The sequence below is a fragment of the Aythya marila genome, assembly GCF_965140915.1.
Source record: "Aythya marila genome assembly, chromosome: 8".
NCBI lineage: Eukaryota > Metazoa > Chordata > Aves > Anseriformes > Anatidae > Aythya > Aythya marila.
In genome coordinates this window covers 29048031-29075630 of record NC_139049.1, presented here as the reverse complement: position 1 = coordinate 29075630, position 27600 = coordinate 29048031, and the positions used below count along the sequence as shown (strand labels likewise).

The window sequence follows — 27600 nt, the reverse complement described above, 5'->3', positions numbered from 1 at the left end:
AATGTGAGCAGAGAAGCAAGCTCAAGTTCTTGGGCCAGGGTGGAGGCAGCAGGCTCAGGCTATTTTAAATTGAAGTTATTTCACAAGGAGCATTATAGCCATAGTTTTCAGATGGAGCAGTGTTAAACATAAAAGATCAGGATTCAAGAATAAGTGTCTGACCAAATCTCTACCAGGAGTCATAGTTTCTAAGTAGGACCCTAAGTTTTAATATTAGTGCCTATTGTTTTAATATTAGTGCCTAAAGCACAACACTGTGAGGGTATCAGTGGAGAACAGTCAGTCTGTGCCAAGCTGCTTCTGCTGGAAGCCATCTCGTCAAATGCTCCAACCAGATTTGTTAAAGGGCTGGATGCTTTTATAGTCTGTTATATCTGTTGTAGTAGAATCTTTGCCTTCCACTAATCCAGCATACAGCTGAGGAACTCGCCGACCTTTACAATGCCGATGAGCAATGTAAGCACAGTTTCACCAACCCAGAATAAGCAGGGAGACTCTGCGGGTAAGCAGGTGACCGGCAGACGTCACATCTGGTTTCCCATTTCCCCTGCGTTAAAGAAATAGGATCATGACCTAAATGCCAGGATGTACGTGGCCAGCAGATCCTGTCTCCCATGCACAGCAGTGTCAGGTCAGCTGGCACACGGTGCCTGCGATGCCTTCGTGTGCCAAAGCCGCAGGCGGCCCTCGCTCTGCCTGGCTGGCTGAACCTGTGCTGTTATTACCTGTCACATTCTGGGTACGTTTGCTTCATCCTTCAGCATCAACAAATCTTCTTATACTGCCAATTCAAACGTACTACTCAAATGTGGAACACCTAACTTTCTACATTTGTTGAGTACAAGGGATTAAATGCTGGATAAAACTGTGGCTCTGCCAAAGCAAGAAGCACTGCCTGTGATGGTGGTCAGCATTTTACTGTTAGAGCTTCTGATAGAACAGCAGAGGAGTATTTCTGTGCACTGATATGCCTATACTCTTTCATACGTGCAGAAGTTGATTGTACTTGGATTCCCTAAGAAACACCCTTGAAATAACACTTCCAGTGAGATACTGTGTTCTCTTCTCTGGGACAAGTGCGCCTGCTGGCACAGAGATCCTGCACAGCAGCCAGATTAAAATACTGGCAGGGAAAGGTTGCTATCTTTCCCAGTAAGAGAAATGAGCATTTATTCTCTGCTCCTTAACAAGTGATACTAGCTCAAGCATTGTTCCTGTTTGCAACAGTCCGTCGTTTACAACCCCCTTACATGGCCAGATGGATTGAGTCTGCTCACAAAATGAATGAACATGGGGGAAAAAAAGAAAAAAAAAGTAAAAGACAATTTCCTCTGATACAACCAGATATCTTTTTTTAAGACAGCTTCCTGTCTTACAGGAGAAACACAGAAAACATAAGACAAAGGCAGAGATCCTGCATGCTGCACAGCAAAGCCCCTCAAAGCATTCTCACCAAGGGGAAGAGTTACAGAGCTTTCAATTCCTTGCTTTACACCTATTGAATTACCCAGGTGCTACTGAAAACACACACACACACACACAAAAAAAAAAAAAAAAAAAAAAAGAAAAAAAAAAAAGAAAAAAGCACAATAGGACCACTGATAGGGTGCAAATGTCTCAGAAAAATCAACTTTTTTCTCAAGTGCAACAAAAACGGAAGGGAGGGCCAGGCGTTGCTATTCCCCCTGTGCACACCGGCAGGGTGCGCTTGCTGCTGGCCCATGCCGGGCAGCGCTAAGAGGACACGAACAGCGCTGATCCCAGGAAAGGTTCTGCTTTGCCATAAATACTCCCCCCTAACCTTGTGTGTTACTCTGGGGCCTCTTACAACTTTCAGTGCTGAAAAATGCACTGACTACTTCTTCGGGAAATAAGCCAGCCCTCTGAGATAAACATGTATCTAGCCAGGTTTTATTTTTACACCGTTATTCATCTAGCTAAAGGTCTTCTCAGGTTGGTTCAAGAGAGCATAGACACCGCAGTGGGTATGGGTGCTGTATGGGCACATCCTCCAGCTCCCACCTGTGCCGCTGTCACACCTCTCATGCCCCACAAGACATCGGGCACCCACAACACACCAGCTTTCAGACCACTTGTGGTGGTCTTCAAAGGGCCAGCAGAGCTGATGAAAGCCTCCTAAGCTCCCTGGGAACTGGAGTTTCCACTGCTCCCAGTGTTATGCCAAACTGCAAAAAGTTCCAGCAAGCATCCTAAAACTCTGATCTCTCCCCAAACACGAAGCTTCTCTTTGCATTTAATTTTTCATCTTCTCCCTGTGACTTCCCAAAACTTGAAATAAGCTGCTCTCACAGTGACACAGGCCTGTAGCCTTCCTGAAGCTCCGGCCCCATCTCTGGCACAGAGGGTCTGGACAGGCAGTGAGGGGGAAACCACCACACCATGGGGCTGGGAGCAGGACAGACTAGGAGTTCCCTAAACAAAAATGGGTCCTTCTAAGCCTGACATAAATCAGGAAACACAGCCTGGCTGCTGCTTATCTTCTGCTGGCTCACATTTAGCTCATTTTTTAAGCACAGGTAAGGAGGAAGATGCCAAAGCAGTCTCTTCCAGTTCATCATATAAATATTTTGTATTTTTATATCTGCTAAACCTATCGAGGTCTTCAGAAATCCACAGCATTAGGTCTCACAGCAATCACCACGATAATGTCAAGTACCATGTTAAAGAAATACACAGCCAGCAATTTTCAACAACCCACTTGTTCTAGGTTGCTCAAAATATCCTAAATTAATTCCTCTCTTAATTTGCATTTTGGTTGTGTGGTTTTCTTTAAAGTCAGCTTGATCATTGTTCATTTGAACAAATACTTTATTCCCAGAGGAGAGTCTTTTCAACAATTTTCTGGGGACAAAGAAGAACAGAACATTAAAAATATGAATTTATAATGAAATCAGAAACAAAGGAACATAAGAATCGTATTACTGAATCAGATCAACCTTGTGCACTGTTCTGTCCCTAACAAAGCCTTAAATATAGCAAAATGATAATGCTGCTGTTCAGAAATAGTCTGTTTGAGGGTCAACATCCAAATCCATAATTCCAGTCACCAAGAATTTCACAATCTTAATTTGAATGATGCTCTATCTTCTTTGTTTGCCAGTCTAGACAGTACAATGAATACAGTGATTTAAACACAATGAATTCTCTCTTAAAACAAAATATTTTGTAAAATTGCTTTTTAATCATTTCTTTTCTTTCTTTCCATAAAGGCTATGCTATAAATAAACCCTGAAAGTTCGCATTTGATCATCATTTCTAAAGGCTGGGCAAGAGGCAAGTGAAGGGTTTACACAGAAAAAAATAGAGGCACTGTGGAGCAGAAATAAAGGGATGCATTCATGATTCCCAACCTTTTGTTAGAGTGTCAACGCTGAGACAGATAGAAGCCAGTAAACACTCTGCTCACCACAGGGAGTTAGCCCCATGGGATTACCCTACCCGGGACCGAAGGCGGAGGCCCAGAGAACCAAAATCTCCAAGGCCTGCTGGTATTTCAGAGCCAGGTGCCATTCTGCTGGCAGCAGGGTGACCCAGTTGGGAGGGCCACTGTCATTTGGAGCAATTCACTCAGTGCTGGTGGCCGAATTCTGCTCTTGAGCACGAGCTGACACCAGGGCGGCCCCAGAGCAGAAATGGCCTGCGGGGCTGGGGAGCTGGCCCACCACAATGCCCCCTGAAGTACGGAGCCTTCCCATGGCTTACAAGCTGTAGAGCAAACAGAAGGGTCCCCAGTTCTCTAGCACCACCCTCAAGGGGGACAAAACCTTCTTTTGACACAGCATATAACATCTGGAAATTTCAACCTTTGCCCCTTTAATAAGAGAAAAGAAAAGGTTTTAACACTATGTGGGAGATGCACTGCAGCAACCTCCTCTGTCATGCCAGGAGACACCAGGAAGGCATGTCAGGCTGGCATTAGGAGCACACAGGTGTTACAGGGGTTATCTTTACATGGGAGGACAGCTTTCCTCTGATTCCCCAGGGAAGGGCTGACTCAGAGCACCCGGCACGATCCTGCACATCCCACAAGAGCAGCCCATCTCCCTCAGGACTACAGAGGGAGCCAAGGAAGATTAGCCTACCTGTGAACAGTCCTTAAGCCTTTTTTTTGGACAGAGACTCAGACTTATGTAGCTGAGTATTACCAAAAATTAATGGGATGTAGGCCCTCAAAAGCATACATCACATGAGAAAAATCAGATTTACGGGCATCAGCCTTAGGTTTAAGATAAACCAAAGAAGCAACTAAATCCCACGGAAATTAATGAGCTGGGAACATCAGTCCCCCTCAGAACTTAGGCTTCTGCTTTACTTAGGTACTTTAAAAATTATATCCAAAGTTAAATGGATGAGGCTTTCAGGCACAAATGCAATTTTGCAGCTGTTTTCTGCCCAATTACTCATTCTGAAAATCTCAAGAAATGTGAGGACTTTTAACTAGTGTAGTTATTAACAGTAAAAACAGCTATCTATCATCTAAAGTTTGCAGAATTTCAGTGGCTGAAAGCATTTGGCCTGCACGTATAAAAGCATACATCAAAGCTCACCAAACTGCCTGGGCACACCACACTTCGGTTACAAAAACAGTGTGCCAGCTACTTAGAGGAGGAATCTTTAGGCAATATGAAAACCAAGAGGTGTACTCAAGTGCAAATTCATCATGTTTTCTCTCTGAATGACGCTGGTTTATAGCTTGTCCAGTGACAGCCGTGGTTCAGTTGTACCAAGAATGACTCATCTAGGAATGATGGCAAGGATGAAAAATAACTGCTGTAAACCAGCTTTGGATCAGAAATTGTAACAGGAGTAATTCAGGAGTCTTGGAACAAGCTGGAACGAGATGCATGGCTTGCTCTTCTTTCCAAGCCAAAGTTGGTAATTCACCTCATCTTGGTACTTAGGCAAAAGAAGGAAACTATACTCACTTTTACTGTAGTAATACAAACTAAGTGATCACAAGCTGCCATTCTTGCAGCCAAGAGTGGTGAGAAAGCTGTACAGGCAAACATCCTTCATCAGGCATTCCTGAGAATGGCAGGAGCATTCGCACAGGAGATCAGTCTCAATTTCCGAACCACAGAGAGCTTTAAAATACAAATTTCCCCTTGACAACATTATCCAGACTTCCACTCAGGTCAGTCTGGACTCTTGTGTTTTTGTAGAGCTCTGCTATCACAGACCCAGCATCAGAGGAAAATTTAAAAGTTGGTCCATTTACAACAGACTGATATTTAAGAGCACTCTCCCCCACCACATTTGTTTTGATTTGTAGAGTTCAACAGGTGTAAGTACCTTCAAAGTAACAGACCGACCTTCTTTACACTTTTAAGTCCCTGTAACAAGTACAGTAGTAAAATTTACTACTGTAAAATTTACATGAAGTAAAATTTACTTTCTTCAGCAGTGAAGAACTCCTTCACCCATCTCCATTCCATACACACAAGCTAACAGCTGCTAGCTAACATCCTTTTAAGAAGTCCAGTCACAGACATACTTGGATTTGAGGGGAATAAATAGATTTCTTGAAATGCTGATGTCCAAGAAATACTTTTAAAGTGTTTCAAGATTTGTAAGCAAGGCTGCTATCTTCTTACAGGCTTTCATTTAGGGATTGCTTACTCAATAGCCTGGAGATGCAAAATTCATCTTATCTATGCTTACAGGAGTTACATGAACTCATTTATGCAACAGAGCCCTAGCAGAACATTACTTTTCAGAGGTATATGACTGCATGAAAAAAGCATGTGATGGACCACATACAATATTTTTCTAGTGGCTTCCCCCCCCCCCCCCCCGCCCCTTCCTTTAAATTTGTTTGAGTTATAGGGGCAGATCTTGGCAGCATGCACAAAGCCCAAAATCTGTAACTCAATTCTCTGTAGTATTCTGAACGGAGGGAGCCAAGTTTTAAAACACATTATGGATAAATACTAGGGCCGAGCAAAAATTTCACACCTAAGACCAAAGTGTGAAAATTTGGCTCTCGTTCATTTAGTGAAAAGGTGGAAAATTTCACACAAGCTTGTATTTTCCTTTTGCTCTGTTCCAGCATAGATGGCTGCATTAGTATCAAACCTCAGAGCTGTTTGCTGTCTGTGAGTCTACAGTGAAGGAGGGAGAAGAGGATGGAAGGGTGGAGGTGCAGCGAGCAGGACAGCAGCTCAGGACTTCAGTTCGAGTCTGTCTTCCAGAAAGAATGACTGGCTTTTTGAATCTGACTACCTTTATCTATTCATATGTTAGGTTACAGCATTGGTCCATCTTAAGAGAAAATGTTAAACATTTGTTTATTAAAGACTGTTCCTGTGGTGAAGGGGAATCAGGCAGGTAGCGTAGATGCCCCGCATTATTACACCAAAAACCATTATTAACAATAACTTTCCAACTTCAGTCGACAGGGCCAATGGGACAGCCCTTGGATGGGGCCTCAGTACAGAGACAAGGTGGTTTTCCGGCTCAAGCACTGAATCAGGGTACAGAAAGTGCAATAAATTCCCCAAGTTATTTTCAACATGTAATTAACTCTTTTAAGGTTCAGTTACCTCTCCCTAAAATAGGCTGAACCCATTGTTTCCCTGCAGGCTCGATTTGGCTTGTGCACGCAGCTTGTAACTCTAGGTTTGTCTCTAATTTTGGACTGTGGGTGGCACACAGCGGCCTCAGTCCCACTCCTGCCCTCCGTGCCTGATTGAAGTACGTATCACTTGACCTCCCTGGCAGTGTGGGAGGGTGGTTTTCACTCCTTAGCATCGGAGACAAGAACAAACAGCAAAGAGATCACGTAACAGACAAGGCAAGTGCAGATGAGGCTACGGCACCACCTCTACCTCCAGAGCACCTACTCTGATCCCGTTCAAAGACAACGTGGCCATCGGTCAGACCGTGCCCAGAGCAGCTCGGTGTCACACACAAAGCTCGTGTTTTGGCCAAGCTGGCCAGCCCGCAGAGCCATAAGAGGAGCAGCAGTGGCAAGGCAGCTGCTGTGAAGGGTGGCTTGTCGCGCTCGCGATGATATTAATTACTTATTCTGCAGACCAAATTTAGCATGGGATGAGGGTCAGCTATGATTGTCACATCATCTATCAGCTGGAAACTATGTTTGGGTCTAAGCTCCAGCCACACTGCTACTAAATATAGGCTGTTTTGTTGTTGATCTGACTCTGCACTCCCCCAAGTTGCCTTTGACTATCAAATAATTAAGCAGTTTGCTCTGTGAGGGCTCCGCTGCTGGCAACTCTTAGTGTCCAAAGCTACTTGGATGCAGATTTGTCAGCTTAGCATGGGTTTCAGCTTACCCGGGCAATGGAAAGAACCCAAGTGTTTCGCTCCTGGTCCAGTTTCACAGCTTGCTGGCACTGGGTGCCATGAATCAACAGTCTGCAGGCACCGTCCACGCAGTCTGCACCGGCGCTGGGGCACAGCTCGGTCGCACGCACCCAGCCGTGAGCTCGCACAGATTATTCATCAAGTTTATGTCTACTTTACAATGCTGCGGATGAAGATCCACGACAGTTTTAAATTAAGCTAGCAGATACTGACTGCCAGGATGCAACCAGAGCAGCACAGAGCTGTGCCTGGTGCCCACCACCAGCCTGGGGCACACTCTGCCTCCTCGCCACACCGTGTGGCTATGCCATATACCACGCGGTGGCTATGCTGCTGCTGGCAGCTGTGCCACCACAGCAGAGGCTCCCTGAGTACACAACAAGCCAGCACAGACAGTACAATTCCCTCATGCCTTTCTGAGGTGGAATAGATTTCTCAGCCATACACAGCATCACTGTTGCAACAGACCGAGAAGGTTTGACCATATCAACCACACAAGAAAACACATCTATTTAACCCGCTTCTTGGGCTTGGAAACGTTGTGCTGACAGGTAGTTCTGTGTAACGGGAAACTCACCTGGGAGTAAAAGATCAGATTCCTACATCACAGCCTACTGAAGGGGACTGCCACAGAGCTAAATCAGCCCTGTCCATACTCATTGCTGCTGGTGATGGGAGCGCTGCTCTGCTGCACAACCTGGAGCAAGTCCTTTTGCTTCTCTTGCTCCTTTCTCACCCCTCTGCTTGCACTATCCATCCTAATGCTTTTATGCTCAATTTTAGGTGCGAAAACCTTTGGGGCAGGCAGGGCAGGTGTGCGGCTCCGCTCTAAACCACAGAACAAAAGAAATGAGCTGGACAGAAAGCAGGAGGAGTCGTTTGCACAGGGGAGGGTAGAACAGAGAAGCTGAAGACCAAGCATCCACACAGGATATCCTGACACCCGGCTGTGTATTTGACACAATATTTTGTTGAACTGTACCACTTCCTTTAAGGTGCAAAACTCAGATTTATTCAGCTGATTTCTTTTCACACACAGCTTTCCTTGCTTAGTTCAAACTTTTATTTGCCATCTGGCAATGGGTTGGGGTTTATGGGGGGGAGGGGATAGGAAAGGGGGCTTTTGCTTTTTCTATTTTTTTTTCTTTTTTTTTTTCTTTTTTTGCATCTGTATTTGCTTTATGAGCTATGGCTAAGGCATCATTTACACATGGGGAACTTGATCGGGTTCTCTCAATTCTTTCCATATGTTCACTTATGCTGTCAAAACATTTTTTTGATCTAATTAATCTGCACACGTCTCTTCATTCATTTCCCTCTCAGTAAGTTTTCGCATTTTGGGGGTTATCTAGCTGGGATTTTGTCATGAAAACAATTTCTGACTACACTTGGTTTTATGGCTACTTCACCAAGAAAACAAAAGTACATGCATCATTTCATTCTTCATCTAATTATTCATTCGCATCTTTCAAACACGTTCTGAGGAAACTTTCCTTTTTCCCCTCATCTTTCAAATATATTCTTTGTCATGCTCCAGTGTCTACCTGAGGTTAATGAGGAAAAACCCTGCCGCGAGTTTTGATTTGGGATTATTTTTATCTAGTTAATCTGATGTGTGGTTTACTATAAAACAAAATCTCAGAAATATGCTTCATTTTACTCAATCTGGACTGCACTTGGGAAATTACTCTGGTCATGGGCTCATAAAAAACAAAAGTCCTTTAAAAAAACTCTTTCACTACTGTAAACCATTAGAAGCTTGAGATGTTAAAGCAGAGCAGAACTGCACAAAAATAGGAAGAGAACCTTTCTGGTAACCTTGCAGATGTTCTACCTACAAGAAAATAAAACATTACTTAACAGATAACTGGTATTTTAGAGATCTCCAAAGTGCACCACGCGGAAAGTAAAACCTAAAAGAAACCAGAAATCTGCTAAGACTTCAGAACCGGACCGCAGAGCCGTTCCCCCTTGTGAAGCGCAGTGCAGAGAGGATAACTGCCTACTGCAGACTGCATTTGGTTTCCTTGCCATGATTGCTACAGGCAAGGATGCTTCTAGCGTGCTGCTCCAGAAAGTGATTTTCTCTGCCAAATCAACCAGTGATTAAATTGGGCAAGAGCTGAAGCAAGGCTCCACCACTGACCAGCTGCTGGTGTTGTCTGGTTCTGTTAAAAGCTGCAGCATCCTGTCTTCTCTAGGTCTGAAAAACAGAGGCAGCGAGAGATGAGAAGTTACTCACCAAGTGCTACTTGCACGTCTGCCAGTAAAACTCTAGCTATAGCTTACATGCCCCTGGCTATAAACATTTCTTGAGGGATCAAGTGAACAAACACAAGCTGTTCTCTAAGAAGTGTGCTGTTCCTCAAAGGCACCTTTGCTCCACATATTGGATACTTATTGCTAGGAAATTTTAGAAAGCTGCTCCTGATCTCTAGATAGCAAGGGAAGCCTGGTCTGATGGATGGGACAGCCAGTCTGTTCCCCAAATGTGCTCTAGCAGCAGCAAGGGAGGATCCCAACCTGGACTGTGGGATTCCAGCCGACAGGTGATAAGGATTGAGGGTGACATCCTCAATGCAAACAGCATTAAGCACACAACTCATTCCTCTCCCAGCCCAGCAATACTAGCCTGTGTGATGTGCATGCTCCTGTAAAACATGATGAACTCAAGACCTCTTGGCTGAGTCCACACTACATGGTCTCAGTTAATTTCTAGATCTTAATGGAAAATACAGATCTTCAGTGATTTATATGAGGAAACTGCAATAGTCACATTAGAAGAGGTATACAGGAAGAAAATACGGGAGACAGCCCATGTACTACACCAAGTAGATACAACACAGCAACCTACACGTGGTACTGAAGGTCCATCCCAATTATTTCAGGCTGTTTTCAGCAAATGTGTAGGTGTTGGTCAGGCAGACCCTCCCTTATTCCCTCTACGACTCCTTCCCAGCTTCCCCTTCAAGCACTCTGTTACCAGAAAGGTTCTCTCTTGTTTACAAGGCTGCCCACTGGGCAAACCAGAGGTGGAGGGGAAAGCCTCTGAATGGATCAGAAACGGCACAAATTGCTCTGCAGGTGTTGCAGGGCAGGAGTACACATCCCACACATTCCTAGGATTGCAGGTCAGAAACCAGCCTCTCTCAAATGAGACTAAAATATTGGGAAACTCCTTACGGTCTGCTTTTTTTTTTTTTTTTTCCAAGATGTGAACTTGTCCAGTTCTGATCCACTTGCTCCTATACACATAGGCTTGTATCTCTTGGAGACCATTTGGAAATGGTAAAGTTCTCTGTCATTAAAACTTCTCTGTAAGTAGGAACCCCTTTAAGTACACAACCCCTCTGTGTACTGCAATTACATTTATTGCACAGAAAAATAAACCTGCAGGCACCAACTCACATGATGCATTGGGAAGAAGCCATTCTTGTGGGTAAATGTCAGAAGTTACCCTCATCGCTACCCCAGCTATCTGTCAAGCCTGGCATTTTTCCACACAAACCCAAAACCAAGGGCTATTAATCCCCTCCTGCCCTAGTGCCATACAGAGCCTCTGACTGCAGCAATATTACTTAACCTCTTTTAACGAGCAAATCTAAACCTGCCACCCAGCATTGCCAGCAGGAACGTTTAAAGGTATCTGAGGCATCTTTTTCCTTAGGAGACCTTCTAAGAAAGCATTTGTATTCATTTGGCAAATAGAAAAAGAGCAGATTTTATACTTGACTGTGCCCCAAACAATAGCTGGTTGTGTCTGAAAACACACCAGTTGGAATTAAAAGTGCAGTTAGCGTGTTAGCGAGTGACTCATCGAGAGGCAGCAGAGTCTGGCTGGCTCGCAGCCCGAGATCTCATACAGCACCATCCTGCCCCGGGGGTTATCTTTAAAGTTGAGATCGTGCAGAAAAGAGGGTACTAGACAGACCCGACCTGCCCTCACCCAGATTTTGGCTAGGTGAGGGGACTGGTGAGCTTGTTTAGAAGGTGTCCCTGTATCTCCAGGACAAACGACGCTGAAACCCCCAGAGGGGCATCCTGACCCTGTAACACCCAGCTGGTCACTGTTCTGCTTTTATAGGGCTCTCCACTGTCCCCGCATGTTTCCTGTTTGTGAGAAGCCCCCAGCTAGCTGCATCTCGGGGCTCCTATTTCCAGGCAAACCTTGCCCCTTCCCTCAATTTAATGAGAAATTTCTAACCCGCTGCTCCTGATGCGCCTATGGGGGAAAGCTCCTCCTAGCGCACTGCTGTGGCTGTAAGGAGGGCAGTAGGATCCTCAGCTCCTGGCTTTTAATCTTGGAGAAGTCACACAAGCCTTCTGCACCTCAGTTCCTCATATATTCCATGGGAATCGGTAACACCACCGGATTAATATCAAACACTCAGGCAGGAAACCTAGCCAATGTAAGGCACAACCGAAGAGAAAACACTTTGTGCTTTACAATTCAGCTGATGCTAAGAACTGAGTCAACTCCTGCTGCTGAGGATCTGGCCTTTTATTTAAAGACAGCAAGCTGAGAGAAGAGATGAATAGCAGAGGCTCAGATGGCTCACAGAGCTTTTCACTTGTAGGTCACCAAGCAGAACCTCAGCGAGGTCACCGAATGTTTAAAAGTTATCGTGGTATGCAAGCTTTTTAGTGTCCTTTGCTAAGTGGATTTATTGGTTTCAAATTAATTCCTATTGTAAGCAGTTCTCACAACATGAAACCCTCCGTTCTTCCTGCTCTGAAGCTGTTAACCCTTTGCAAAGCGAAGCTGTTCCCACCACCTGAACAGACTCTTTTAAAACTGGATTTGAAGAAACGTCCTGACTGTGAGCTGAGCCTGGGTGACCTCAGGGAGCCTTTCCTAGGCTGGGGTAGAGGCGGAACCACGACAGGACAAGCTGCACTGCAGCTGCACATACTGTTCCTTGCCTGTGCATAAATCGGGACAGGCAGAGCCCAGCTCTGCCTTTACTCCCCCCAGGGTCCCGCAGGCCTCACGGGGTCTCCTCATGGGGAGAGATAAGCGTGTGTGCTGGCACTATCACAGGCCTATTCTTTGCAGAAAGCACTTTCTGAAAGAAAAAAACAAAACAGAAGAAGCAAAAATGAACAACTATATCATTATCTACTGTGCTGAGATCTCAGCAGAGATCGTTTCAAAGATCCATATTGTTTACAGCAGCTGATGGGAGTAACAAGTGCTGAAGCTGTGCTCTCGCTTAAAGTGCTAACATATTTACAGTTTTCAGTCCTGTCCTTGCGCTTATCTGTCATTTCAAGATGAATGCTCCTTTTGTAGAGGCTAATTACTTGCACGAACACTGCACCAGCTCAAAATCCCAGATTTGTTTTACTTTCCCATTAGCAGCAATTTTGTACTTTGGAAATTGCTTAATACAGCAAATATTAATATATATATATATATATAGCTAGTTTTTGTTCAAAGGTATTTCTTTGGCTGTGACAAGTCTAGAATGGGGGGAGGGAAATTATGTTACTTTTGTCTGAGGGAAGTCTTAATTTTACTGTACAGCTTTTCTAAGTGCAACAGCCCATTGTTCTACTCTGGCTTGGTTTCTGATTTTAGAATAATGTGTGAAGATGCAAAATCAGATTAGGTCAGTAACAAAGTGCTTGAAAAGACAACAAAGTGCTTGTTGTCTTATGCTCACTAAGTGAGAGGTTTGGTAGAATCCCATCCTACCCCCTCCTCTTCCAACCTTGTAAGCCTGTAAAGCTGTCAGTCGTTTCAGTTTTACAGGAACAGAAGGAATGCAGGCCGTTCTACAACTCAGTAACTTAATTAAAATAATAATAATAAAAAAATACAACCCAGACATGCAAGAAAAAGGATACAGGTTAAAAAATAAAAGTCTTATCCTGTTTTACATTACATTCATTGGATTACTGGCCTGCCACAAACCAATTTCAGAGACAAATCACAAATGTTCAACAGTACAAGATGCATCTGCTCTTTGTGCTAATCCTGCAGTCAAAAAAGGCTAACATCTGATTTGCACAAGTCTTCAGCAAATAACTTTAACTGCAGTTGGGAAGGCTCAATCCCTGAGCAAAAGGAACATCCAGTCTCTCAGTGTCTTGTAGGATACAGCTTTAGATGCCTAAAGCTACAAGCCTGTGAATGAAAATGCTGACCTTGAATTAGCCTTTGCTGTTTCTGAGGAATTGCCATTACAAGCTGTGACCAAATTTGTGCTTTAAAGGATGTGGTCTCCCTTTCCTACCTAAATATTTACTTTAAACAAGAGTTTTGCATATGAAGTGCATTTCATCATAGATATATAACACAACCTTTAAAGGTCATGAATGCTGTAAATATTAATATTAAAACCTGATACAAACTTCAGAGTGGTATTCATGCCACACTATATGAGCCATCTTTCATATTATATATTAGCAATGAAAACTACCACACATAATAAACTAGTTACAGTTCTAATGTAAGCTTTTGTTTTCCAGTGAAGTCAAAAGATTTTCTGATTAAGTGCAAGTGGGTCAGCATCTGCTGGCCTTTCCACTCTTACTTGTTTTAATCCACCAGAGCAATACCATTAACACTGCCATACATTTTCTTTGCACTTTTCATTCTATCACCTTTAATACAACTCTAAAGCTAGTCTATAAGGTACTTAAACATCACCAGGTCTACTTCACAAATCAGCTGAATAAAGAGCAATTTAAACAATTTGCCCAGAGCCAGAGACAGAATCAGTGGCAAAGAAAGCAATAAAACCCATGTTCTCTGATTCTCAAGTCAGGTAACATCTATTGTTTGCTCATTCACAAATTCTGCTCGTATTAACACCAAAGTAAACTCAGAAGAGCTTGGCACTACAGTGGTCTACGTTACATTTGAAGTAGTACAGCTGATAACAGAACTTCACTCAGCTTGCGTATTATCTCCCACTACCAGGCTGCTAATAGGAATTACATTGGCAAATACAGCTCTTTTTTCCCCTGTCGGTAAGAAATACTGTGCTACAGTTTATATGGTATTTGTTTGATCCGTAAAGCCAGGCAATCCATTTCTTATCTCAAAGACATTAAACAAGTCTGCTGATTTGAGGTGTTTTAACATTTCTGGACATTGGTATCTGTTCATACTTAAGGAGTTACAATATGAACTGGGACGCTGATAAACACAGAAAAGCCCTTCTTCTTTAACCCTTACTGCTAACGACCCAGAAAAAAATCAAGCATGCTTGGACAGAAAATGTACAGAAACTCTCCTCTCCATCCCTAAATCCTATTGCTGTGCTACAGATATAAATTATTATCCATTGAATATTTGCCTGCTTCCTGAAATCACCATCTAATGGCAACTGTCCACATTAGGATAAATTAAGAAAGTTACAAAATATAGCAAAAATGTGTATGGGAGGAAAAATTAGGCAGTAAAGTTTAAAGGCAGCCAAATGAAACGCTCATGTGAAACAGATCCTGTGTAATTAGCCACTAGGGGGAACAAGAGTCATGCTGCTTAATTAAGGTGAGGTCACTTTTAGCAGTGGGCTGGAAGGTTATCCTTTCCCAAGCAAGCTGGGGATGCTCAAACACTTTCCCTGTAAACTTTTGAGTGGGACAATGCTTTTCTGACATTCGGCAGGTTTCAACTTCCCTTTTCAGGTCTGTGTGTGCCTTGGCACAAGCAGTTAACTAAACGTGAAAGATTCATACACCTTTTGTATTTTCTAGCTGCAGTTAACCTATTTTCCCACCTGTAGCACCTGGTAAAATATTTGAACCAAAACATGGGAACAGAGGGGAGGGGAAGAAGAAAAGGGAGAGGCTGTGTTTTTCAGATAGTGTATGCTTTGGTGTCACTTCTTCTAAAGTAAAAGGGGAGAAAAACCACACACAGCTCATATGCGAGCTGTGTGAGAGTTGTAAAGCAACGCTCAGTGATATGGTTAGAATAAGGTAATGGTACGGGAGGAATTGCCAGGCACCTGCATCCATACCTGTCTGTGTCAACCTGAGAAACTGGCCAAGTGCTGTACCGTGAAAAGGAGGTGAATCTCTTTTCAGAAGGCAAAGGAGGTGCTGATTACAGCTCTCTGCTTCATGTGGCTCCCTCTCATCTTCCTATAGGGAGATGTACTACGTGATGTTCCCTAATCAGAGCGTGTTGCGAAGTTACACCCTAGCCCTTGGGGAACAAACTCTGCTCCACATGTGTTCAAGCTCTCCACTCCCACACCATCCACAGTGACCAGCTTTTTGTGACCTTGGGGCATGGCTGAAGCTGCACGAGAAAAATGAATGAGGCAAAAAGTAAAAGCCCCTCTCGGGCCGCTCTTTGCTGCCACTGCTCAGGACACCAACCCATTCATCAGTATGGCTGCGACTGAATCACTGGCAAACAATCTTTTCTATTACCATAAAAATGACAAAAAAAGTAATAGTTATAGCCTGTAAACACAAGACCCACATTAAATAAGAGCTCTACGTGGTACGCTGTGACTGGTAAGTGGTACACTGTAACTGGAAGCAGGAGCCCGCTCCTATTAGAGCCAGTTCAGCCTAAAGAGTATCAGATGTTACTCAGGCCTTAGAAGGTCTGAGACAAACTCTGTGTGTAAGAGAAAAAGAAGGCAAATGACTCATGACAGAGTTTGTTTTAATATAAATGACTTTTTCTGGCTCTTTGCTTTTAAAGACTTGCCATTTTCAGATCTTGAACAGCTAACCTAGGCAGCTGCCTTCCCCAGCCAGTGTCCTTCATTTTGTGTATAAAACGCTGGCATTTACAAACTCATATTCCTCTGGCTAAGGGAGGGCAGTTTATTTTAGCACTGCAATCAATGCCATCATAAATCTTTCCTCTTCCAGTCCAGGAACACTGGTATACCCTAATCAGTGCTATATGGATATGCTGTACCCATAAAAAAAGCAAAATGCACCACAATGCTTAACCAAAGTACTACGAGCCTTGAGAGCAGACCTGAGGAATGAGCACACTGAATGAGCCCCAAACCTTCCCTTCCTCTTCGCTTTTTGCTATGCGAGGATGTGGGCACAGGGCTAAGATACGGAAAGAGTAGAGAAAGTAAGAGAGAACAGAAGAGGAATACTATAAAATAGGAGAAAAAGAATCAACAGATGAGAAAAGCAAAAAAAGTGAAAAAAAAAAAAAAATGAGAGGCACAAACAAGAAGCTGGCAAGAACACAACAGGAAAAAAAAAACAAACAAAAAAACAGAGTGGGAATAGGGATGTAGGCAGTGGGAGATGGTGGGGATACTGGGTATTTTATACCCAAAAAGCCCCATTCTCCACCATAACTACATTCTTTCTCATGTTTCCTTTAGTCTCTTTCCATGCCTGTCCCCTGGGTCTCCTCTGGGATGAGTGGAACTTCCCCATCCAGAAAGCCGCAAGTTTGGCATTTTGTGTCCTATGGCAAATGTGCTGGCTACACAGTGTTTCCATGGGGGCAGAGTCACACAAATAAAGCGAAAAGCAAAGCTTGCCTGTCTCCCTTCCATGCAGTACAAGAATCATCCCTTAGATGGGACCATTGCAAAATTAAACAGCCTTACAACCACGGCCAGTAAATAGTGAGTAATGTGCTTGTATATACAAAGCTTTTATACCAAACAGTCAAAGAAAGTGAGGATAGCTCATCACAAAAAGACCCCATTTATTAGAAGAGCTTCAAACAGCTTAGCATCTTTAGGGCCATTACTCATCTCTTTCACCTAAGCTAAGTGCCAGCTTCCATCCTTGAGGCTAACACATCCAATTTATCAGCTGTAGGACGCTCAAACACAGTTTCCCCCAGTCCAGTCTAAAGATACAGGATTAAATACCTCAGCTATTTTATGACAACAGACAGGGAGAAGGCAATCTGGGAAAATTTTGCAAAAATTCTTACCAGACGTTTTGAAAGCAAAAGTCTGACATGAGGCTGCTAGACTCAGAAATACTTTGCTGAATACATCCAAGGAGTTTAACACAGTTGTGAGCTACAGGGCTGGGCAACGAAGGACCTTCCAAACGCAACACATTATCATTCTTCAGCCCCCACTTTCGGGAGGGAGAGGTTGGGCTGGGTGACAGTATGGCCCTCCATACACATTCTTGCCCGGGAGAGATTCTTTGGAGGAAAAAAAAAAAATTCTGATTAGAAGTCATTTTTCTTTCCCAGAACGTTTTGCCTTGGAAGGTCCCCTAGGGACAGTTGTGCTTCCAGAACTCCAGAAGAAGCAACGCAGCTGTGCAGGTGAGATCACAGAATCACAGAATCACAGAATTTCTAGGTTGGAAGAGACCTCAAGATCATCGAGTCCAACCTCTGACCTAACGCTAGCAGTCCCCACTAAACCATATCCCTAAGCTCTACATCTAAACGTCTTTTGAAGACTTCCAGGGATGGTGACTCCACCACTTCCCTGGGCAGCCTGTTGGAACCATTCCTCAGCCTGCACTGCCACATCACTTTATTCCTTGGCAAAGCAAGGTGCTCCCCTCAGCCCTTCCACACCCACGCTCCTTCCCCAAATCTCTGCCTGGTAAAGGACTATCTGGAAGCTGAGTGAGAAACAGCAACTTATAGGAGGTGCTCACACAAACAGGTCCCTTGTGGGTCAAAGCCATTATGTACTGAAGGTTAGTAATGTTCAGGGGAATGCAACCCTTAGGAGTATTACGCATGAAGTGCAATCCCTATAAATTATTCTTAGCTGAAAACTGCTCTTGTAAAAGATAACAATGCAACTCATTTTTGCTGCTTGTCCGCTCCCATAAGGCACAGCAAGATACGGGCACTGTGCTCCTCCTTATTCATGGTCCCCCAGTGCTTTTCAACCCTAACCTGGAGGAATATCTTTGTGCAAAAATCTGCAAGTTATGCTTTTCCATGCCCAGTTAGTGGTTAGCCTTTCTGCTTATATTTCCTTCAAGAGTGACAATTATGGTCTGCTAATCGCTACGTGGACACTTGTCCCAATAAAAACAAATCAGAACCATACAGCAATTTTATATGGGTTGTCTCTACGGGTCACTGTCCAATTTCTAGTATTAACTTGTGCATTGAAAATAGTTAAGCACTGTGGGTGTGAAAAGTTGCTTCAGAACACAAAAGCAAGCAAGGGTTGGGAGTGATCTATGTCTATATCTAAGAAATCAAGGAAGCAAGAACCTATGACTTAGCAAGACAAAGAAAGGAGAATAAGAACTGGATTCCAATGCTGAAGATGTGGAAAGCCAGTATGCTAATAAAGCAACTGGCTTTTCTTGCTAATAAAACTAATAGGGCTTATGGGATCTCTAACACTTCCAATCCATGATTATACAAAAGAGAATAAAGAAATACTACTTAACATAAACCACAGTGAAATGAAATGCATTGGAAATGTTTAGATGGTAAGAGTCTTATTAAGCTACATTAGGGCAAAATAGGGCAAATTTTGAGAAACAAAACCCTCTAGGCATCTTTAGTAGAAAGGATGAGGCAATACTTATATGGTAAAAACCCTTCAGATATAGGATGGCAAAAGTATGCCCAGGTGATACAAACTACTGGCATCAAATCCCATAAGTAAGTGATCATGACATTCTTCAAAACTTTACCACAAAAAGACCACGAGCTCTTCAGACAGCCAGTGCAGTGACTCTACACGCTCGTGCTTTGCTGCAGAACAGTCTGATCCCCTGCGCTGACATAGCAAGAGTGCAAATCCCAGATGGAAAATTAATCTCACAATGTAGCCAGATTGAGTTTCCAATTCTCTAGTGCATAACTTGAAGGTTGTTCTGCTCAGCTATTGAAGAGGTGAGGGCATGGAGACTTTAACTCGTTTGACATCTCAAACATTATTTAAGCAAGACACTCTGAAAAGGACCTTGCTGGCCACTGACAGTTACAAAGGATGCATGGTATCCTCCTTTGTACTCAAACCTCCCATAAAATATTGCTATCACGCTCTTCCCTGCCTACATGGCCTGGACAGAAGGGGAGTCCAAGGTCCAAATGACTTCAGCCATGTTTTTGAGCATGTGGGTAAAACCTGGCCTTAAAATAGAAAGGAGATGGATCACTGTACGTTTTACAGAAAGCATCTGTCTACTATAAAGACACATTTATGGCTTCCTCATATTTATGGTTTTCCTCAAGACAAGGCCAGCAAGCTAGAATAACGGTAAGGTAGAGATATTAAAAACACAATTTGTTCTACAAGTTGTTCAGTCTTCGTCTGCTTGAAAAAAAAAAAAATCTGCTAATTGTACATAAACTCCACAGCCGTGGTCATATCGGGGCTTGTTCCATAAATGTGCAACAGCAGAATCTGACCTATTCTAGTAAGCCTATTTTCTCCTGTTTGCCAGGTCTTGGGTTTACCGACAGATGAGAAGAATACTCCTGGTCTAGTAAGAGTCTCAATTGCTGCAGATTAACAAAACACTGCCTCCTATTCTTTGCCAACATCAGCTGATGTGAGTTTATTAAAAGCTAAAAGGCATGACAATCTAAGTGCTGAGCCCACAGAACAGATTTTATTTACATGCATATGGCTGCTTCTAACATGGTCAGCGGGCGTGCACAAGCAAGATGTAAAAGTCGGGTGAAGTCAGTGGAACTACACTAACATGCAAACCTGAATGCATCTTCAACACAAATACAGAAAATTAAACAGATTTCTTGGGTCATTCAAGCACTGTTGAGGTCTTTGCTGCCTTTTCAGTCCACCCTCATAAATTTAAGAATAAGTAATAAAATCTTTATCACCGTTCTCAGACAGAATTAATAAACAGATAAGCCACCCTGATATCCCAACACAATGACTTTCACTGATGCCCACATGGAAGGCTACGCTCCATGTCATTTCATTAGCGTGGTATTTCATTACCCACTTTTAGAAAAATAATATGGCCGTATCTTTAAGTATTAGATTTCTGTGATTGTTGCCTCCAACTTCAGTACTTCTGTGCCAGATACTCAGCTAATGTAAATGGGTACAGCTCTGTTGTAGCCCATGTATCACACAGACTTACTGCAGCTGCCTTTCCTTGTCATTGAAGTTACTGAGAAATTCCAAATCTGAACATTTGTGCACTGGATGACATTTAAATTGGAGCATGCTAAGTTTGCACAGAAAGGCCAGCACTGAACAAAAGACACAGCCTTTGTATACTATTACCTATAGCATCCACAGCTCATTTCTGAATGGGTAATAATATGAGCCAATTGCGAGAGCCATAATAGCCTTTATCATTTCAAGATGTGTCATCTGCAAGTGAACCGTGTGTCAGATTCCTGTTTGGGCTCCGATCCAGTGAAGTACTTCAGCAGATGGGCAGTCCTGCTTGTCTTCAGCTGAACTTCTGGCCTACTTGAAAGTTAAATGATGTACCTAAGTCCTTGATTGGATCAGGGCACTGGAGTAAACTGGTGTCAGCCCCCTGCAATCCTGGAGCAACGCTGATTTACATTAACAGAGAATATTGCATTATGATTATGGACTACTATCATCTGTCATTTTAGTAGCTATATGACCCGCTACTACAAACTTTGACATTTTCTTAGACAAGTTTTTACCTGTAATAATTTCAAGTGATATATAAACGACTACAAATCATCTAATGTGACAATGAACCAAACACTACCATAACAGCATGTACTAATCTGATAATACATCATATGTATGACAACATATAGCAATAGACATAGCACTCCACCAAGAACATTTAACAGCAACAGAATTATTTCTCTCAACTCCAATATAAAAAGCAGCCAGCAGGATGATATCAAATGATGGCAGCTCTGCTTCTCATAAAAAGACCTTGGGGACTCCAAGGAGATTTGTGTATCTGCACTTCAACAGCATAGCAATGTGGAAATGTTAAAGTCAGTAAAGCAAACAGTCCTCAAATGAGAAGGGCAACAGATGTCAACCAGTATCACATGTCAGTAAACAGCAACAAGACAGAGGGTACTTTTCTTAGCACTTTTGTGAAAGCATCCTGCTATCAGCTACGGCCACATCTCAGCTGTTTGACTCTCTAAGTGGTGGTGCTTGTACGTGTGACCTAACTCCCACCACGAGAGGATTTCCAAACATATGTGAACACTGCCCACTGAATTCAGCTGAAAGAAAGTAAAAATGTTTTCATATATTTATTGTGGCTTTTGAAAAGTGAAAAAAAAAAATACTCTAAATATTCTCAAACTGGTTGAAAGCTCATTGTGTGCTTGGCAGAGACACAAAAGCATTTACATTTCTCAGCTTTAATGCAAAAGGACCATCCTTAGGGCAAAAAAGGAGTCCTGATTCATCCATTTTTTATCCTAAGTGCTAAGACTTCTGACAGTAAGGCCAAAATACGCTAACTAAAAAGGCACTCTTTGTACCATAAACACTAGGCCACAAGGAACTGGACAGTGGCCATCAAATCACCGCCTTTTAATTTTTTCTCTCTCATCTATATTTCTCTAAAGATTTCTGGTAAGAAGGCAGCTGACTCTATACAAAAGCCAGAGGCATTGCCAGTATCTTGGTGGTTTCATACATGATGTATTGAATCTAACTTATCTATGCAAGCAAAACAAAAAACAAACCAAAACAAAAAACAACCTGTCAATTAGGCAAAGATGTATTTCAGTGTCAAAACACCACGGAAAGAGGTAAAGGGATACATTTCTACTGCTGAATCACTGTTTTGAGTCCAGCCCTGGATGAAAATATAGCCCCCAGTCATCAGACATCTCAGCTGTTCGTGCAGAAAACAGCTTGGTTCTCAGCAAGCAGCACAGTCCACATCACAAACTGTCCCTGACATTGCTTGATAACTTTGCTGACAGTCAGAAGTGAGAACACACAAAATGAATGGACTGTGAAGACTCAACCGTTTTCACCACCAGAATATTGTCTCCAACAATAGGTATATGAGTTATGCACTGAAATTTAGGGTAATTTTTTTATGGAGCACATGTCCTTTCAATATAGATTGATGATATACTTATCCAGGAAGGAAAGCAAAAGAATTAAATAAAGAGGCCATACCCAGCCAATACACTACAAAGAAAAGCAAAAGCTGCCTCCAAGCCTTGCCCAAGGATGGCCTCTACCTATACTTGTACAGATGAGGAATTTTTGAAGAAAAAGAAGGAAAGCCCACAGCACCTTAACACACTCCCTGCATACACTGTGGTACCTAAAAACAACTACCTCCTTCCTTTGCATTTCCAAAATACTCTAAGGGAATAGAAGAAAAAAACATCCCAACAGGACAGAAAGGCCTTTAGTAAAAGGTGCATTAATTGGGTAAGACAAGCCAACAAAATGATTAATTTGCTACTCTCCTTCAATATTATGTTTACACAAGTTGATTATAGCACTTAATTACTAATTCACCCTGCTCAAAAACAAGAGCGCTTTAAATTTTTAATGAGATGAGGGAAGGCAATATTCCCTAACTCAACAGGGAGAAGTCATTTTATTTCCTCTTTTGATTTCCCAAGTTATTTCCATTTCTAAGGAAAAAACTATCCCCTCCCTGATCTTTCACTTGGTTCTTGCTTTTGAAAATATGGAAATCACGTAGAACACTTGTATTAATTTCAGTCCATGACCTGACAGGTAATGCTTTGGAAGAGGAATAGAGGATCAGGTCATCAGCTGAAGCATGTCCACTGAAATAAATGGAGCTACACAAAATTACACCAGACAGCCTGATCCAGAAATGAAAAGGGCCCCATCTTGCCTTTTCTGTCAGCAGAAAACTCGAGCAGGTCCCTGCACTACTTATGGGTGTTCTCACAAGCGAGAGCTCTGGTCAGCAATTCTCACCAAGAAGGTATTGCTGAAGAGGTGCCAGCTTCTCTCGGAGCGGCAGTTCTGCTCAAATGGAGGGCAGCATCTCCCTTACATAGGAACAGACACCAGTGGTCTTGCTAAAGAGAAGCAACATATTGTTAGAATAGCAGTACCTACCATAGAGGACAACGTGGCCCTAATTAATAAGATGAGGTGACATGCACAAGAGCATATACACAACCTGATGGGGTACAAGGGGAAAGGGCTGGAGGCACATCACACATACGGGACACTACACACAGTACTAAACACTCACAGAGCTGCACACCACACACCAGGGTGCTGACACGTGTACATGCTCCAGCACCACACGCTGCTGAACATTTAAGCTGCTCCATCTAACAGAACATCGCCACCACGCCCACCTCATTTTTGTCACACTTTTTTTTTTTTTTTGCTGGTATCATTGCTTTGCTAAGCACTCTCCAAACATTCCTGATGTTTGGAACAGCATCAGTGCAAGACGAGGTCCTGTGGAAGGAGCATTAGTAGGAAAGAAAACCAGTCCTGCTCAGACCCTGACTTCTAGCTCAATGCTTTACACCAAGAAAGTCTGCAGAAAGTTACCAGTAAAACGCCTTGTGGCAAATCATACAAAGTTTCTTCTCTTCCACCTTGGCCAGAAGAATGACCCATGTTAAGATACCAAGTCCAAAATAAATCTGGTAATTTGGTTTCATACAGGTAATTTTATTAATTGCTTTAATGTGCAATTAAGGAACAGTCAGTGGGCTGCTGGATTTTATATGGCAATAATCCCGTTCCCTGGCGTACAGCTTTGTCCCAAAACGTAGGTTATCAAAAAAAAGAAAAGAAAAAAAAAAAAAAAGAGCTGGATGATTGCCAAATCAAACAGCACCTTCTTCCCATTTTCAATTACATACAAGTAAAGCAGAGTAATGAGGATATACTGGAAACTTTGACATTTATTTATTGAATATTTTTACTGAGAAGGAATTGCTGGCTCGCTAAACCGGAAACTATATTTTTACTACAGAAACAATCACACAGAAAACCAGGATCCTGCTGCTCCGCATGAAAGGAATGGCTAGGACCAATAAATTGGCCCATCTAAGCCAGCAATGTTACGGTTATTTCATTTAATGCAGCACATATTTCAAAAATCCGAAACCCCGCAGTACAGCATATATTTCCAAAATCTTTCTGTCGTGCGATATTGCACAGTGCTGTCCTCTGTGTCAGCGCCGACCCAGGCAGGCTGTGCGGCAGTTCACAGGAACAACGACCAAGACATAACAAAACCACTAAAAGGAAAAGGCTGTAGCAGGGGCAAGTGAAAAGATAAACTAAATTGCAAGAAGAAATTCAGAAGATTTTCTCCCTTTTCCGGAGATTCTGGAGACTAAATAACCAAAAGCTGAAATGGGAAATAACTCTCACCACACTGTGTTTTTGTTTTGTTTTGTTTCTCTTTTTTGGATACCAATTGTTTTAATTCCCTTTTACCACAGAGGAGAAAAATGCAGAGAGAGTAAATGAAGAGGAAAACAAGGAAGTCAACATTCTTTGAAGGAACAACATATGGTGACCAGGCATGAGAGATGGAGGTTATAAATCTCTCCTTGATGGAATTACCTAAAGATGAAATTGCAGATCCAAGGGGCTTGAGCTTTTAAAACTACACACATCCAGCAAGTCAACCTGCATGGTTACAAATTTTGCATTAACCTTCATTTCCAGTATCTTTTTGCAAAGGCTCGGCATACTGAGGATGTTGTTACTGCTATAGATGTGGTGAACAAAGAGCACGAAAATCTTTACTCTGCAAATCACTCAAAATAAGAATAACAAGATACGAGAAATGAGAATGAGAAGAAAATACCGCATCCTGCAAATAGCCCCTGCTGGGATGAGAAAAGGGATGGAGTCAGGACGTGTATTGGTGCGTGTTTCTTTGTAAGAAGAAACTTATTTAGGGACAGCAAAGTATAGAGGAAAAGCTCGTTGGTGTTCCAGCTACTATGACCAATTGCCCAGGAAAGTGAAGGGTGGGCATCCCACTGCTGGCTGGGTTCATCATACAGCGATGGGTTGGTAAATGAGCTCCCTCTCCTTGGAGCAATGATCCCCCAATGTTTCTCTGAAGCAGATCCTTTCCCATTTCCAAATTCCAATAATGGAATGGCACAGGACTAAGGATCAGGACCATACAGGAGTATGAGAGTAAAACAGCAACCACCAAGTCCACATATGCGGACACAGATACAGGTTAAATCTGGATGAAGATTACCAGAACTGATTTTGAGGGATCTTGGTTTTGGGTGGTATTTCCAAGTTTTCCTAAAGATGCCTGAATTTTACGAAATGGAGAACAGCCAAACCAGGAAAACCAGATAGTTTTTATGTGTTTTGATTTTGACATGGAGCATAAATATCCAAAAATCATTCTGAGAAATGTGACCAAAATCACTGGGACAAACACAGTAAAAATTCCCCTTCAAACAAACATAGAAATAAGGAAATAGCTTATTGTAAAAAACACACTTTTCTCCTCTACTGTTAGACTGAGCAAACAAAGCTTTGAAAAGCTCAATAACCAAGTACAAAACATCAGAGGACATTTAATAACTTCTATTATTTGCAGAGACTACAATGCTGCTGAATGTTTGCAGCAGTACCTCTAAGAAAGATTTTTTTTGCAAAATATGTTAGAAAAATAAATTTAAGAGAAAGTTACTGAACGGCAATGTTAGAAGAACATTTACACCATCCTCCCCAAAAAGACATTTATAAAGTTTCTTGTTTCTTCATAACATGTAGTTGATTTAAAAAAAAAAAAAAAAGGCTGTGTTTGGGAAATCACACTTATTATGCAGTGCAAAGGCACTGGGATTAAATTTATATTTGTTCTTTTGCTTTATATACTGGTATTCCTGTGAGCCAAGAGGCAGGAACCTCCCAACATACTGTAAAAGAGCAAACACTTTTTAAATTAAGCAGTCTCTGACATGATGTAGTCTGACTGCAAAAGATTTCTGAAGGAGTGTGCTATGCTGACATATGCATCTATGTATAAAATATGCCTATCTTCTGACATTCTTGAATAAGCTGCTCACATATTTTGGTATGTAAGTGCAGGGATAAAAACTAAAGGCAAAGGAATATACCACAATTATATAAAAACAAATTACACAAAATTTTGCAGCATTAGATTTTTCACATGGATATGAAGACAGAATTAATAAAAACAGATTTGAGATGCTCACTGATTGAATAACAGTGCAAGTTGTCTTAAACTAGGAATGAAATATTGGTGTATTGGAAGGGAGAAGATTAACAGAAGAGTAGGAATTAAATATGAAGTCCTATCACCAAAAGCTGCTACTGAAATTACTTTTATCAAAACAATCAAGTTCTCATACAAGCACTGGGTTTCTGAAGTAAAGATACACGTTGCACAATGTATTTGTTCAAATAGGATTCATCTTAATGGAAGAATTCTTAGGAAAGCAAGCTGTTCCTTGTGTTAGGAGAGGAAATGTCTTATGCTAGTGGAGTTGACAGGTGGGAAAACAAATATAATTTCGAGCATACAGACCCTTCTGATTTCTGTATATTATTATTTTTTTAGTATAATAGCAGCTAAGTCATGCTTTGGCTGATCCACTGAGCATAAAAGCCTACTGCTACTTTTACAACTGTTAAAGGACTGAAATAACATGAATAAACATGAAGCTCCATCCTCACTATTAACTCTGCATTCACTCTGAGCAAGATAACAAGTGTAGGTGCGTCTTTTTTTTTCTTTTCTTTTTTCTTTACTGTATATATGCTATGTTACTTATGTTTAAGATTCCTCAATGTGAAGGAAGGTAAGTAGGACAAATATAACTGAGATGAAAGTGGGGCCTTCCTGCAGGAGCAGAGCCTTGCCAAATTCCCTTTTCTGTCTGTAAAATTACACAGTCTAACTTCAGAGAGAGCAGCTTATACTTGCATGTAGCCACAGTCAAAAGACTATTAGATCTTCTACACCCCTAGCAGAGTTAAAAAAAAAGGCTTGTGAGAAAGTGATGCTGGCTCTTGTCCGGCTGTGCAAAAGGTACAAACTTTTCCACTTGAATTAAGGTCTGTACATGGTGCCAAATGTCAAAGCGTAAAATACAATAAAAAAGAAAAGAAATCAGGTACTACATACCTGTATAGATGCAAAATCCCCAGAAGCACAAGCTCCAAGAATAGCAGCACCCACCAAAACAGACTCCACTTCTTTGGACAGGACAACAGGCTTGCCTATACAAGAAGAAAACATGCCTCTGTTAGAAAGAATAAAGCAGTACAGCACTAGCAGCACAATAAATAATTAAAGTAAAAAATACAAATAAAAAAGGAACGAAAAAGGACTCAAAAACCACGCTCACGCTTCCATTCATAGTTAAAATCCACCATAGGTTAATGT

At 42.2% G+C, this 27600-nt stretch overlaps 1 protein-coding gene across 4 annotated transcripts in view; it reads right to left on the bottom strand.

Moving 5' to 3' along the window:
- Positions 1 to 27600, bottom strand: part of FGGY (FGGY carbohydrate kinase domain containing) — a 179559-nt gene that overhangs the window by 1670 nt on the left and 150289 nt on the right. For all 4 annotated transcript variants that reach the window (XM_082766574.1, XM_082766575.1, XM_082766573.1 and 1 more), the window contains exon 14: positions 27340 to 27434. In XM_082766574.1, coding sequence (XP_082622700.1) covers positions 27340 to 27434 — 95 coding nt within the window. The remainder of the gene's footprint in view (positions 1 to 27339; positions 27435 to 27600) is intronic.